The sequence below is a fragment of the Pseudophryne corroboree genome, chromosome 1 (assembly GCF_028390025.1).
Source record: "Pseudophryne corroboree isolate aPseCor3 chromosome 1, aPseCor3.hap2, whole genome shotgun sequence".
Taxonomy (NCBI): domain Eukaryota; kingdom Metazoa; phylum Chordata; class Amphibia; order Anura; family Myobatrachidae; genus Pseudophryne; species Pseudophryne corroboree.
In genome coordinates, this window is record NC_086444.1 from 136,253,821 (window position 1) to 136,269,407 (window position 15,587).

Below are 15,587 nucleotides of genomic sequence, written 5' to 3' on the forward strand. Positions count from 1 at the left end.
ACACAGATAGTGCTGCATATCAAATTAATCAGCACAGTTTCCTAGTGCATTCTATCTGCACTGCGTTCAAACTAATAGGGGTATTCACTAGGCGCAAAAACTGCACTTTTCGCTATTTTTTAGGGCGAATGGTGATTCGTCCTATGCAATAACAGGGCAGTTTTTTCGCCTAGGTGACACATTCCACAGGAGCGAAAAACAAGTGGCTTTTTTCGCCAATGCCTATTCACACGCACACAAAAAAAAAAAAAAAGTGAAAAGGCACTGGCGAAAATACCTTAGAAACGGGTGAAAATGGCCCACAATTGAATACGCAGGGGCGTAAATTGAATAGCTCCCAAAATGTGGGAGCTAATTGAATACCCCCCTAAAGCGCATTTTCAGCAAACAAAAAGTCGCCCCAAAGTTAACAGTCTCACGGGATCTGTTACACCTCGAGGGGCTGTTTGGCGTGACTGCACCAATGATGTATTTGGACATATTTTTGCATGTCCCTCTAACACCTGAATGAGCAATACTGGTCTTAACCCCCACATTGCTTAACAATGACAAAGGGCAGAAGACAATTTATGATTTTTCTTATCTTACCTGTAGCATGAAAAAGTATTCTGCAGATATGGAAACAACCTTGACCATTTCCAGTAACATATTTTTTGTTTTTAGGTTAAATCTTCCTTGATTAATTTTTTTTTTTTTTAACATTATTCACAGTATGTGAATGCGTAATTGATTCAACATCCAACATAATTCCGGTTTCAAAAACAATTCCTAGTAAGAAACAAGGATGTTCCTCGGGAGAGGGGGATAGTCATTTTGAGAGTCATTCATCCACCTAGTAGGCAACAATTGTCAGTATATGGGCAGTGTACCTATGTATCGAAACTTCTTACAAATGCTTAATTACAATTGATGTCACATGCAGCACTGCAGTGGATGTGTCATAATGGCGATACCAAACTGGCTGCATGGAAGATACCATTTTGCTCACGATAATCCTAGAGCTGCACCTGGGAACAATTCTACTAGGACAATAACAATGTTTCTTTCTTATACCACATGAACAGTTCTAAATGTGCGTCCTTTGACCATGCTTAGTTATTGCTGTATATTGTATTATTTGTACAACTGAGTGAAATTGTGCCAATTAATATTCCTGTATTTCCTTGATATGCTTAAATGAAAATTAGAAGAAAATAAAATTGGTTAAATTTATTCAGTTTAAATACAGATGAAAAAAGCAGTGTAATCTATGTGGTAATGTCCAAAAAAAGACACCCACCATTGTTTTACATAACCTGCTCAACATGTAGCCAATAGAAATACCCCTTTGTATAACAAAAGCAGCTCAAGAGGACCATTAAACTGCAGCGTATGAATGGTTGAGAAAGCATGAAAAGCGTTCAAGGTTCACTTATGTATAGAAGTTTTTATATGTATAGGGAAATAAAAAACCCAATTTGTGGCACAGAGCAGCAGAGATGTGCTTGTGCCACTCCACGGATTAAACAATAGAATGAAAACAAAACAATCAGAAAAAAACTCCATCAATGAAATATTAAAGCACTGAAAATGTAGACAAAATGACCTACTCTTTATTGCGTTTTTTGTAGTACAGTAAAACAAAAACATGGATTTTGTATTCATTATGATTATAACGGTGTCACCGTATTGGTCAAGAGTTCCTTACTTTTTTTTTTGCTTACGCCAACCATAAAATGTAATGCTGCAGTGTTTGCTGAAATAATCTAGAGTCTAAGAAAGCCAGAAATCCCAGTTATACAGCTAAAGCTATTTTCATCACCTTCAATAACAGTTGCGATTGTTTTGCATAATGATGGATCCCCCAGACTTGTATGTACATTGTTCTTGGTATTAAATGGAATCCCTTAGTCACTGCTGGATGTTTCTGAACTGCTGGAGGAGGAAGAGGAAGAATGATGCTCCTGCTTCCTTTTTTTCTTGCCTTTCTTGTGTAGTTTTGCTTTTTTGGATTTGCTTTTTACTTTTTTGACGCTTTTCTTTTTCTTCGGTTTTGGACCATCATCGGATTCACTTGATGAATGGGATCTGCAATGAAGTGTACCATGCACTGTAAAACTATTTAGAAGATGATAGCATGAGGTTCTAAAAGTTCTTATAGCATATATTAGAATATTTGCAATAACATTTGTTCATCATACAAAACTGATGAAGCTGGCACCTCTGTCTCATTTCTAAACTTATTTACCTATTGGTTTCAAAGCAAGCGCCCTGTCATTTACCACACTAGGGGAGAGTTTCAGATGGAGAAGCAAGAGAAAAAGACAAACAAAGTGGATTTACAAACTCACCTTATATGTGTGTTCTCAACAACACTACAGGTACTAATTCAAATACTCACATGTACCGACACCAGCTTGAGCTGCGCTTATAAGCACAAAGACGGTAGGCTGGTTTCTGCTTGCAAATCCATAGTCTGCAAGCAAATATCAGCCTTTGACACTTATCCCATAAAGCGACCAGAAGCCTTCCTGGTAACAATTATCTCAGTGGGTGTCTCACATTAGGATAATATTTACACCCGAGGATGCCCGTGTGCAGTGCCCCCCCCCTCCCCCCCCCCTCATCCCCCCCCTCATCCCCCCCTCCCCCCCTCCCCCCCATACCACAATTCATCTTGTGTCGGCATCTTTATATAGTCGATTATTCTATTTAAAAAACAAGGCCAATTTCAGTTTAATTTCCTAATGCTCCATTTAGTAAGAAAAATATAGATTTATACATAACACCTTCTTAAAAAGGGCAATGCTGTCAATAGCTAGGATTCACCAGAATTTCAAAACAGTTTTTAATAATTACCTTTTCCTCAGCTTCTTCTTTGTTTTCTCTCTCTTTTTCTTCAGTTTCTTCTTTCCTACGTCTGCCACATCTGATAAAAAGCAGAGTGGGTATTTAGAAACAAAAACGTACAAACTCTCCCCCCCCAACACTTTTCGCGAAGGATAAACAGCAGATGCATTTAAGCACTACATTATCTCCAAGTGCTGCAAACATATTTTAAAATGAATGAGCTGAATTGAAATTTCAGGTAAAATATTTAAAAACATGAAAAACAAAAACATATAGCAATCAAGACTGGATGTACAGTAGCTAAAATGTATTTTAATAACACCTTCCATCACACACCAGCATTTCATTGGGTGCCTCGTGCCATCTGCTCAATTCTGTAGAGTCCTGGAATTTACATTTAATTGGGACCACTGCATGTTGCCCCATAATGAGCACAAAAGGGACACAGCAAGAGGTGGCAGAGTCTATTCCACTGCTTACAGCACCGGGCAGGATGCTCTAGTCTATACTGTACCTTACAGCTCTACTGCTGTTAGGGCTGAAGAATACAGAGGAGGGAATTCAATTGCCGGCGACTTGTTTGGCCTGCCGAATTCCCATGAAATCCAACTCCACTTTTTGGGGCTGCGGGATCTCACTCACAACTGTTTGCTACCCTATAGGATAGCGACCGCTTTTAAACGAAAGGGGGTACGGATCGGCTGGGCAGTGGGTGCGAATCTGGCTGCCACTGCTGTTGGAATGGTCAGATCACATTCGACCACTGTGTCTCCCAGTTTTTGACGAGGAGATCCGTTTCGCAGATGTGCATAATATAATATTTAAAAAAATACTTTTCAAAACTATATTACATTTTTAAAAAAATCAACTATATGAACGGTTTTAAAGGGAAAAATCTTCAGTTAAGTGGTTAAATGCCACACCAATTCACCAACAATTGAATTCCACCACAAAAATGATGAATATAATGCTGTCTCCCGGGCAGACAGAGTTCTTGAGACACTTATTTATAACTTGTTATATAAGCACTATAGTAAGGTGAAAAAAAGTTTAATCACTGAGCACGGTGGCAGGTCCACTTTAACCCCAGACACATTACATCACCATCACAACCCATTTCTGATTCAGTTGGAGGGAGCCAATAGTATTGGGCAATTCTGCACTATAATGATTCTGATATTTTTTGTTTATAAACACGTCAGTTTTGTGGGACAGGTACAGGGCACCAGCATCCTAATATTTGGTGGGATTTGTGAAAGACACGGTTAAGTTAACCTTATTATATTTATTAATGGCGGCTTCTCTATAAACTACAGTATGACCCAATCCCACAAAACAAAATGCTGACAATGGAGAAAATCTAAAAAAGGATCCGTTGTTACGCACTGCAAAGTGGTCAATGGATTCTGGCCGGCAAATGCAGCAGTCTCATCTCTTGGTCAGGTCTCAGGGCCTATTTCATGTCTGTACGCAAATGTAGTTGCAATTTTCTAGGCTACGAAGCTGTTACTCAGGAATGAAAAGAGATGCCCACCGGAGCCACTGCAAACTCATTGGCATTTGTGTACACATTTGCAGCTATACATAATAAAGGAAACATCAAAGCTAAAGGGCCCTACACACTTGCCGATGTGTGTGGGCTATACGAACGATCTCATTTAGTAATGAACGAGAAATTGTTCATATCGCTCAGTGTGTATGCAGCAACGATAAACGATGTGCAGCCCTACAGTCGTTCATCATTGGTTCTCCGTCGCTTTGCAGGGCAAGTCAATTTGGACGATGATCGATCATCATTCAGATCGATCATCGTCAAGATTGAATGCATTGGCAAGTGTGTAGGGGGCTGGTCTATGGCTATGCAGACTGCACGCGGCAGTAGCGATGCTGGTGCTGAGTTTCTCTACATACATGATCACAGCTGACGGCAGATATCTACGACCCGAAAATGGCAAAGACATGCCTTCCAACCTTTCCCTGTAAACTCCCCGTTAAACACCTCCAAATGGGCACTTCCGGTCCACCACTTTTCCATGAAATCCTCATTGCGAGCAGGATCGCAGCAACACCTTGGCACAAGTGTAGTGCAATCACAGCACATGCACAGTCTGCCGATAATCACTCTGTTGCGTGAGTGTCGGCCATTGCGTACAAACATGAATTAGGCCCTTAGTCATGAGGTCACAACTAAAAGTAATCCCAATAAATCCTACTTTTAGAAAGTAAAGTGATACTTAGTCATACTTATTCTGAATACTGGGTGACTCTCTCCGGCTCCTGGGAAAGTAGGCCAGTTCCCCTACATGCTGGCCATTTGGGAAGCGGGCTGATTAAGCAGTTCAATGATGCAATTCAGGGTGAATTACTTCATAGAGGCTCCGCCCCCTGCTTTACAATGCAAGGAATTCTAGCTTTGTATAGTGGGGGGTGGTAGCATGATGCAATTGTAGCACTACTTCTGCACATCCCATCTGGCTGCTCCCTCCCAGAGAGGTCATCAATTATGGATGTAGGGGTCTATTTACTAAACTGTGGATGGAGATAAAGTACCAGCCAACCAGCTCCTAATTGTCATCTTTCAAACCCAGCCTGTAACATGGCAGTTAGGAGCGGATTGGCTGGTACTTAATCTCCGTCCACTTTCTCTGTCTCTCCAAAGCTTAGTAAATAGACCTCTGAGTGTCTGCAGTCCGTTTCATTGAAATTAATATGCTCTTCATACTGTATATGTACTTGCCGGCGGTAGTTTATTCTTATGGCTAACATACAATGAGGGACATTTAATATGGGAGTGTAAAGAATAAAGACATTTATGGATAAGTGCAATTAAATATATTTAAATACAAGTCTCTGTCCCCCTACACAACCCTTCAATCTGACCATTTATGCCATTAAATCAAGTCCACATTTGAGCTCAGTGAATGAGTAGAGCACATGATAAATATGGGTGTACTATGTTATAACGATGTTTGAGATCCCGGCGCCGGGATCTCAAGCATCGGCATGTCAGCAGCGGAGCAGGTGCAAAAGAGCCCCTTGCGGGCTCGCTACGCTGCGGGCACGGTCCCTCCAGGGGTGTCGTGGAGAGCCCAAGAGGGAGAATAGTTGTCGGAATGCCGGCTGTCGGGATCCCGGCGTCAGTATGCTGAGCGCCGGGATCCCGACAGCCGGCATATCGAAAGCCTCCCGATAAATATCTATATACAAAAGCAGATGTCCATTCAAGTATGGTCAGGATGGGGCGAATACCCAATATACTCTATGGGTTGAATGTCTAAGTCCTGGGAGAGCAGCTGCTTTGCTTCTACCCTAGATTACCTTTTACACTGATCTTAAAGTCAAAACAGATATTGTGGAATACATTCCTAATTGGATGTAATTCATATGAAAATGTATATTTGCCTAACAAAATGCTGTAATGGGAGAGTAACTCAATGTTATGTTTTCCAATGTGTAATTATTAAAAATCGGAGTAAAATATAAAACAGACTGTAGTACTGATTTAAATAAGATTTTACTTACCGGTAAATCTATTTCTCGTAGTCCGTAGTGGATGCTGGGGACTCCGTAAGGACCATGGGGAATAGACTGGCTCCGCAGGAGACATGGGCACTTTAAGAAAGAATTTAGATTCTGGTGTGCTCTGGCTCCTCCCTCTATGTCCCTCCTCCAGACCTCAGTTAGAGAAACTGTGCCCGGAAGAGCTGACAGTACAAGGAAAGGATTTTGGAAATCCAGGGCAAGACTCATACCAGCCACACCAATCACACCGTATAACTTGTGATAAACTTACCCAGTCAACAGTATGAACAACAGAGCATCAGTTCAACCCTGATGCAACAATAACATAGCCCTTATTGCAGCAATATCTATATACAAGTATTGCAGAAAAAGTCCGCACTTGGGACGGGCGCCCAGCATCCACTACGGACTACGAGAAATAGATTTACCGGTAAGTAAAATCTTATTTTCTCTAACGTCCTAGTGGATGCTGGGGACTCCGTAAGGACCATGGGGATTATACCAAAGCTCCCAAACGGGCGGGAGAGTGCGGATGACTCTGCAGCACCGAATGAGCAAACACAAGGTCCTCCTCAGCCAGGGTATCAAACTTGTAGAACTTTGCAAAAGCGTTTGAACCTGACCAAGTAGCCGCTCGGCACAGCTGTAATGCCGAGACCCCTCGGGCAGCCGCCCAAGAAGAGCCCACCTTCCTAGTGGAATGGGCCTTAACTGATTTTGGCAGCGGCAATCCAGCCGCAGAATGAGCCTGCTGAATCGTATTACAGATCCGGCGAGCAATAGTTTGCTTTGAAGCAAAAGCACCAAGCTTGTTGGAAGCATACAGGATAAACAAAGATTCTGTTTTCCTGACCCTAGCCGTTCTGGCTACATAAACCTTCAAAGCCCTGACCACATCAAGTAACTCGGAATCCTCCAAGTCAGTAGTAGCCACAGGCACCACAATAGGTTGGTTTATATGAAAGGATGAAACCACCTTTGGCAGAAATTGTGGACGGGTCCGCAATTCTGCTCTATCCGCATGGAAAACCAGATAGGGGCTTTTATGTGACAAAGCCACTAATTCTGACACAAGCCTAGCCGAAGCCAATGCTAGTAGCATGACCACCTTCCACGTGAGATATTTCAATTCCACCGTTTTGAGTGGTTCAAACCAGTGGGATTTCAGGAAACTCCCACCACGTTAAGAACCCAAGGTGCCACCTGGGGCACAAAAGGGGCTGAATACGCAGCACTCCCTTCACAAACGTCTGAACTTCAGGTAGAGTAGCCAGCTCTTTTTGAAAGAAAATGGATAGGGCCGAAATCTGGACCTTAATGGAACCCAATTTTAGGCCCAAAGTCACTCCTGACTGTAGGAAGTGAAGGAAACGGCCCAGCTGGAATTCCTCCGTAGGGGCATTCCTGGCCTCACACCAAGCAACATATTTTCGCCATACTGTGATAATGTTGAGCGGTCACGTCCTTCCTAGCCTTTATCAGCGTAGGAATGACCTCATCTGGAATGCCTTTTTCCGCTAGGATCCGGTGTTCAACCGCCATGCCGTCAAACGCAGACGCGGTAAGTCTTGGAACAGACAGGGCCCTTGTTGCAACAAGTCCTGTCTTAGAGGAAGATCTGGATACCAAGTCCTTCTTGGCCAATCCGGAACAATGAGTATTGTTCTCACTCCTCTTTTTCTTATGGGTATGAGAGGAAGAGGAGAAAATACATAGACCGACTGGAACACCCACGGTGTCACCAGTGCGTCCACAGCTATCGCCTGAGGGTCTCATGACCTGGAGCAATACCTCTGTAGCTTTTTGTTGAGGCGGGATGCCATCATGTCCACCTGTGGCAGTTCCCACCGACTTGCAATCTGCATGAAGACTTCTTGATGAAGTTCCCACTCCCCCGGGTGGAGATCGTGCCTGCTGAGGAAGTCTGCTTCCCAGTTGTCCACTCCCGGGATGAACACTGCTGACGGTGCGCTTACGTGAGTCTCCGCCCAGCGAAGAATTCTGGTGGTTTCTGACTGAATCAGAACCGGTTGGTCGCGTAGCAGGGTCTCCGCTTGACGTAGGGCGTTGTATACGGCCCTTAGTTCTAGGATGTTGATGTGAAGGCAAGTCTCCTGACTTGACCACAGACCTTGGAAATTTCTTCCCTGTGTGACTGCTCCCCACCCTCGGAGGCTTGCATCCGTGGTCACCAGGACCCAGTCCTGAATGTCCTGAATGCCGAATCTGCGGCCCTCGAGAAGGTGCAGCCACCACAGGATAGACACCCTGGCCCTGGGGAATAGGGTGATTAACCGATGCATCTGAAGATGTGATCCGGACCACTTGTCCAGTAAGTCCCATTGAAAAGTCCTCGCATGGAACCTGCCGAAGGGAATGGCCTCGTATGATGCCACCATCCTTCCCAAGACTCGAGTGCAGTGATGCACTGACACCTGTTTTGGTTTTAATAGGTTCCTGACCAGTGTCATGAGCTCCTGAGCTCTCTCTATCGGGGGATAAACCCTTTTCTGGTCTGTGTCTAGAATCATGCCTAGGAAAGGCAGATGCGTCGTAGGAACCAACTGCGACTTTGGAATATTTAGAATCCAGCAGTGTTGCCGTTACACTTCCAGAGAAAGTGATACGCTGTTCAGTAACTGCTATCTTGATCTCGCTTTTATGAGGAGATCGTCCAAGTACGGGATAATTGTGTCACCTTGCTTCCGCAGGAGCACCATCATTTCCGCCATTACCTTGGTGAAGATTCTCGGGGCCGTGGAGAGACCAAACGGCAACGTCTGAAATTGGTAATGACAATCCTGTACCGCAAATCTGAGGTACGTCTGATGAGGTGGATAAATGGGGACATGGTATGCCTCCTTTATGTCCAGAGACACCATAAAATCTCCCCCTTTCAGGCTTGCGATGACCGCTCTTAGTGATTCCATCTTGAACTTGAACCCTTTCAGGTATATGTTCAGGGATTTTAAATTCAATATGGGTCTGACCGAACCGTCCGGTTTCGGGACTACAACATGGTCGAATAATAACCCCCCTCCTTGTTGAAGGAGGGGAACCTTGACCACCACCTGTTGAAGATACAATTTGTGAATTGCAGTTAACACTATTTCCCTCTCGTGGGGGGAAGCTGGCAGGGCCGTCGGTGAGGGGGCATCTCCTCAAAGTCCAGCTTGTATCCCTGAGACACAATATCTATTGCCCAGGGATCTAACAGGGAGTGAACCCACTTGTGGCTGAAATTACGAAGACGTGCCCCCACTGGGCCTAGCTCTGCCTGTGGAGCCCCAGCGACATGCGGTGGATTTTGTAGAGGCCGGGGAGGACTTCTGTTCCTGGGAACTAGCTGTGTTGTGCAGCTTCTTTTCTCTGCCCCTGCCTCTGGCAAGAAAGGACGCACCTCGGACTTTCTTGTTTCTTTGTGATCGAAAGGCTGCATTTAATAATGTCGTGCTTTCCTAGGCTGTGCAGGAATATAAGGCAAACGATCAGAATTACCAGCTATAGCTGTGGAGACCAGGTCCTAGATCCCTTCTCCACACAATCCTCAGCCTTCCATATGCCTCTTAAGTCGGAATCACCTGTCCATTGCATATTCTACAGGACACGTCAAGCAGAAATCGACATAGCATTGACTCTAGAACCCAGTAGACTAATGTCTCTTTGGGCACGTTTTAGATATATATATCTTAAGACAGCATCTATATATATATATATATATATATATATATATATATATATATATATATATATATATATATATATATATCTTTCTATCTATCTATATATATACTAGGGTCTCAATATCTGCTGATAAGGTACCTGTCCACGCTGCTACAGCGCTATGAACCCATGCCGACACAATCGCCGGTCTGAGTAGTGTACCAGAATGTGCACGCTATCTGCAGGATCCCTGAGGATAGCTGTTAAGTCAGGGCTACCTTTTGGGCAAACGTGACACCCTAGGGGAAGATTCCCATCGTATCCTGGCCCTAGTAGGGAAAGGATACTCCCTGAGAGTTCTTTGTGGGAAACTGCAGTCTCTTGTCTGGAGATTCCCGCTCTTTTTCATCATGAGAGGAAATTTACCTCAGCTTTCTTCCCCTTAAACATGTGTACCCTTGTGTCAGGGACAGATGAGTCATCAGTGATATGCAAATCATCTTTTAGTACAATAATTATATATTGAATACTTTCCTGCAATTCTGGCTGTAACTTTGCATTATCATAGTCGACACTGGAGTCAGACTCCGTGTCGATGTCAGTGTCTATTATTTTGGATAGTGATCACTGAGAGACTCTGAAGGTCTCTGCGACATAGGGACAGACATGGGTAGATTTCCTGTCTGTTCACTAATCTTTTGTGCAATAAATTCACCTTAGCACTTAATTACACATATCCAAACAGGTGTCGGCGTTGTCGACGGAGACACCCTCTCACACACACATTTGCTCCATCTCCTCCTTAGGGGAGCCTTTTACCTCAGACATGTCGACACACACGTACCGACACATCACACACTCAGGGAATGCTCATCTGAAGACAATTCCCCCACAAGGCCCTTTGGAGAGACAGAGAGAGAGTATGCCAGCACACACCCCAGCGCTATTAACCCAGGAATAACACAGTAACTTAATGTTAACCCAGTAGCTGCTGTTTATATTGATTTTTGCGCCTAATTATGTGCCCCCCCTCTCTTTTTACCCTCTTCTACCGTGTACTGCAGGGGAGAGGCTGGGGAGCTTCCCCTCAGCGGTGCTGTGGAGAAAAAACATGGCACTGGTGAGTGCTGAGGAAGAAGCCCCGCCCCCTCGACGGCGGGCTTCTGTCCCGCTTCAATGTACAATTTTTGGCGGGGGCTCATACATATATACAGTGCCCAACTGTATATATGCTAAACTTTTGCCAAAGAGGTCACAATTGCTGCCCAGGGCGCGCCCCCCCCCCCCCTCCGCCTGCACCCTTACAGTGACCGGAGTATGTGAGGTGTGTGTGGGAGCAATGGCGCACACCTGCACTGTTGTGCGCTACCTCAGTGAAGACCGGAGTCTTCTGCCGCCGATTTCGAAGTCTTCTTGCTTTTCATGCTCACCCGGCTTCTGTCTTCCGGCTCTGCGACGGGGACGGCGGCGCGGCTCTGGGATCGGACGTCGAGGGCGAGATCCTGTGTACGATCCCTCTGGAGCTAATGGTGTCCAGTAGCCTAAGAAGCAGGACCTATCTTCAGAGAGTAGGGCTGCTTCTCTCCCCTCAGTCCCACGATGCAGGGAGTCTGTTGCCAGCAGAGCTCCCTGAAAATAAAAAACCTAACAAAATACTTTCTTACAGCAAGCTCAGGAGAGCTCACTGAACAGCACCCAGCTCGTCCGGGCACAGATTCAAACTGAGGTCTGGAGGAGGGACATAGAGGGAGGAGCCAGAGCACACCAGAATCTAAATTCTTTCTTAAAGTACCCATGTCTCCTGCGGAGCCCGTCTATTCCCCATGGTCCTTACGGAGTCCCCAGCATCCACTAGGACGTTAGAGAAATTATATATTTCCTTTTAAGGTTTACAAGTCCGGATTAAAGCAGGGGCTAAAGGGGCTGTTGTCAGAGGGGCCCCCACACACTGTTGTTTGAATCGGAGGTGTCTCTGTTTGGCAGCTCAGCTGTTCATTAACAGTGACAGCCAGGGAGCTCCTCTGTGTATACAAGGGCAGATGTATTAAGCCTGGAGAAGTGATAAAGCAGTGATAAATGCAAGGTGATAACACACTAGGCAATCAGCTCCATTATGTAAATGGATAGTTGGGAGCTGATTGGCTGGTGTGTTATCACCTACCACTTATCACTGCTTTATCACTTCTCCAGGCTTAATACATCTGCCCCACAGAGTCTCGTGGGATAGTGCAGTGACTTCCCATAAGACACTGGGGCTGAGCCGGCCATGTCTCCCGCTGTGGTCCGCCCAGGCTCTGTGATGCACAGGTATGGTTGGTGGATGGGCGGTCGGTGTGTGTGTGTGTTAGGGGTGCGCTCAGGAGTATAGCAGTGGGGGCCTCCACAACTTTGCCGCTCCTGGGCTTCCACCACCCTCAATCCAGCCCTTAAGATTTAAATGCAACATTTAATCATTCAGGTGACGTGTAAATAAGTATCCAGCACTACACATTTATAGCAGCAAAACAAGCAAATGCGAGAAAACAAAACCTTGCAAAATGATCATCTAAATGTTATTTATTAATAACAATACGCTGTTTGAAAACAACATATTATAAACCTACAGTATTTTATTCATTAAGACTTAACTAAATTGCTTTTAATCGGAAGTACAGGAAAAACTGTAGCCCTGAAACAAGACTGTAAAGTCGAAGCATATGAAAAGCCATTATAATGTGTAATCCTGGAATACGGATGAGTAATTGGCATCTTCTTTCTGGCTTTTATATTGAAATAATGTTTTCAGCTCGGCTGTTTTAGGAAGCAGGAGAATACGTAGAAACACACAATAACAGCATTTTACATTAAGTACATAGATGGCGTAAACAAACACATTATAAGCACCAAACGTGTCTGTGGATATAGCACTGCAGTGATGATAACTGTAGGGAACTGGTGCCTCTAAGTGGAATTTTCCGTGAGACACAGGGATACTAAACACTATGGGGGTCATTCCGAGTTGTTCGCTCGCAAGCTGCTTTTAGCAGCTTTGCACACGCTAAGCCGCCGCCTACTGGGAGTGAATCTTAGCTTATCAAAATTGCGAACGAAAGATTAGCAGAATTGCGAATAGACACTTCTTAGCAGTTTCTGAGTAGCTCCAGACTTACTCGGCATCTGCGATCAGTTCAGTCAGTTTCGTTCCTGGTTTGACGTCACAAACACACCCAGCGTTCGCCCAGACACTCCCGCGTTTTTCCCAGAAATGGTAGCGTTTTTTTCGCACACACCCATAAAACGGCCAGTTTCCGCCCAGAAACACCCACTTCCTGTCAATCACATTACGATCATCAGAACGAAGAAAAAACTTTGTAATGCCGTGAGTAAAATTCCTAACTGCATAGCAAATTTACTTGGCGCAGTCGCACTGCGGATATTGCGCATGCGCATTAGCGACTAATCGCTCTGTTGCGAGAAAAAAATAACGAGCGAACAACTCGGAATGACCTCCTATATTCTGACAAAGGTCGGATGTGTAGTTCGCATCACCAATTTTGATCTGACCAGTTTGATGTTTTCAGGATTCTTCAAACCTAATGAACACTTCACAAGCTGTTTCATATGCACTGTACCCCCAATCCCACAGATCATTCCCTTTGCAACCACTACTACTCGTACTCGTAAGAGGATTTGCCCCAAGCTCAGCTAGCAGTCACGTTTAAAATAACATCCTCTTTCTCTTCTTTATTTTCAGTACTATGTTTATAGCTATAGGGCCCGATAGTTTGCATACATCGCTGATGTTAGGCGATCGGCCCAGATCCGATTACGTGATAAAGAATCCGTGGAGTGTGTACGGAGTCACAATCCTTTCAGCAGATACTGGATCGCAAGTTAGAATGTAAAGGTGTGCGCGCACAAACCGGCACTTCAGTTTCCTATAGCACATCCAGATTTTGTATTATCTTATGCTTTATAAACATCTAGCATATTCTGTCACGCTTTAGAATTGGAAACACAGGACTCATGTAAATACGCAAAATCATTTGCAGCAGTGATTTGTATGCAGCGCCTGGGCGAAAATACGCAAATGTCGCAGCTGAGGGCAGTGTCTCTGTCATGCTGCAGGAGTATCTAAGGAAAGGGGGCCCTAGATTGCACATCCTAACTGCCAGTAATGAAGGTGCTACCAGCTGAGACCTGTAGTGCTACACACGGAGAGAGAGAGAGCGAGTGCCGGTGCACTATACAAACATTACTGAATAATAATCCAATTTGCATAACAGTAACCAGTGGAGTTGTAGTTAATGTATTAAGGAATGCATTTAAGCCTGCAGCCCCCGTCACGGGACTCCACTGTACTGCAGGTCCCTAACAATCTCAGGGGTTCAAGTCTTGGGCGCGTGACACCCCCAAAAAAACACCAGCCAGAGCTACTCCAAGGCACCTCACTAGTGAAAGTGCTGCAGGAGTACAAAGATGTAACCATCGGACGCACAATGGACAAACATCAACCATCCGAGTAATCCTATCTATGGTCCTGAAAGTAAGACACCAAAATCATTTGCAACTGCATATGGTATCAAAGTTGCAAACTGTGACACAACTGCGTTAGAGTCACCACTGCCCCATTACCTCCCACCAAAGATCTCTGTCAATCACTTTGCAAATAAATCCTCTCTGCAACTGCAAGACCATCGCGGCACATGTGCGGTGTGACTTATATGCACACAAAAAAAAAAATCATTTCACTACATACCATATCAACATTGTACATCTCTAAGTCAGGCCCACAGAGGAAAAAAACAGAAACAAATACTGGGTGTAAACAGAAAGACAATGAGGTAAGAGGGCAACAGACCGATCACAATTAAGACCTGCTGTAAACGGCAGAGCACATAAAGGACTACATCCATAGTGCCCAGAGGGTCTGTAAGTGATGTAGACATATATGGACCAACTGGTCTATACAGTATATGCTTTCATTACAAAACAAGCTGCGCTAAACGGAATGCCTTCTGCACACATATCATGAAGAGAATTTCCACACTAAAGGAAGACGCCTCAGGTGAGCCAATGTATTAAGGGGGTCATTCCGAGTTGATCGCTCGCTAGCTATTTTTTGCAGCGCTGCGATCAGATAGTCGCCGCCTATGGGGGAGTGTATTTTCGCTTTGCAAGTGTGCGAACGCCTGTGCAGCCGAGCGGTACAAAAACAGATTGTGCAGTTTCTGAGTAGGTCTGAACTTACTCAGCCGCTGCGATCAGTTCAGCCTGACCGGTCCCGGAATTGACGTCAGACACCCGTCCTGCAAACGCTTGGACACGCCTGCGTTTTCCCAACCACTCCCTGAAAACGGTCAGTTGACACCCATAAACGCCTTCTTCCTGTCAATCTTCTTGCGATCGGCTGTACGAATGGATTCTTCGTTAAATCCATCGCCCAGCACCGATCTGCTTTGTACCCGTACGACATGCATGCGCAGTTTTGCAGAGTTTTGGCCTTATCACAGTGCTGTAAAAAATAGCTAGCGTGCGATCAGGTCGGAATGACCCCCTAAACCCGATAAAAGGGTCCTATTCTCAGATCTGTG

General features: G+C 44.8%; 1 protein-coding gene across 2 annotated transcripts in view; it reads right to left on the minus strand.

The window, feature by feature from the left end:
* Positions 1-1,570: 1,570 nt before the first annotated feature.
* SREK1IP1 (SREK1 interacting protein 1) overlaps positions 1,571-15,587 on the minus strand; it is a 278,208-nt gene continuing 264,191 nt past the window's right edge. Inside the window, exons 4-5 of one of the 2 annotated variants that reach the window (XM_063963145.1) lie at positions 2,839-2,908; positions 1,571-2,097 (exon numbers count right to left, since the gene is read on the minus strand). In XM_063963145.1, the coding sequence (XP_063819215.1) occupies positions 1,887-2,097; positions 2,839-2,908 (281 nt within the window). In that variant the 3' untranslated portion in view covers positions 1,571-1,886. The remainder of the gene's footprint in view (positions 2,098-2,838; positions 2,909-15,587) is intronic. The other variant, XM_063963148.1, reaches the window with a different exon arrangement.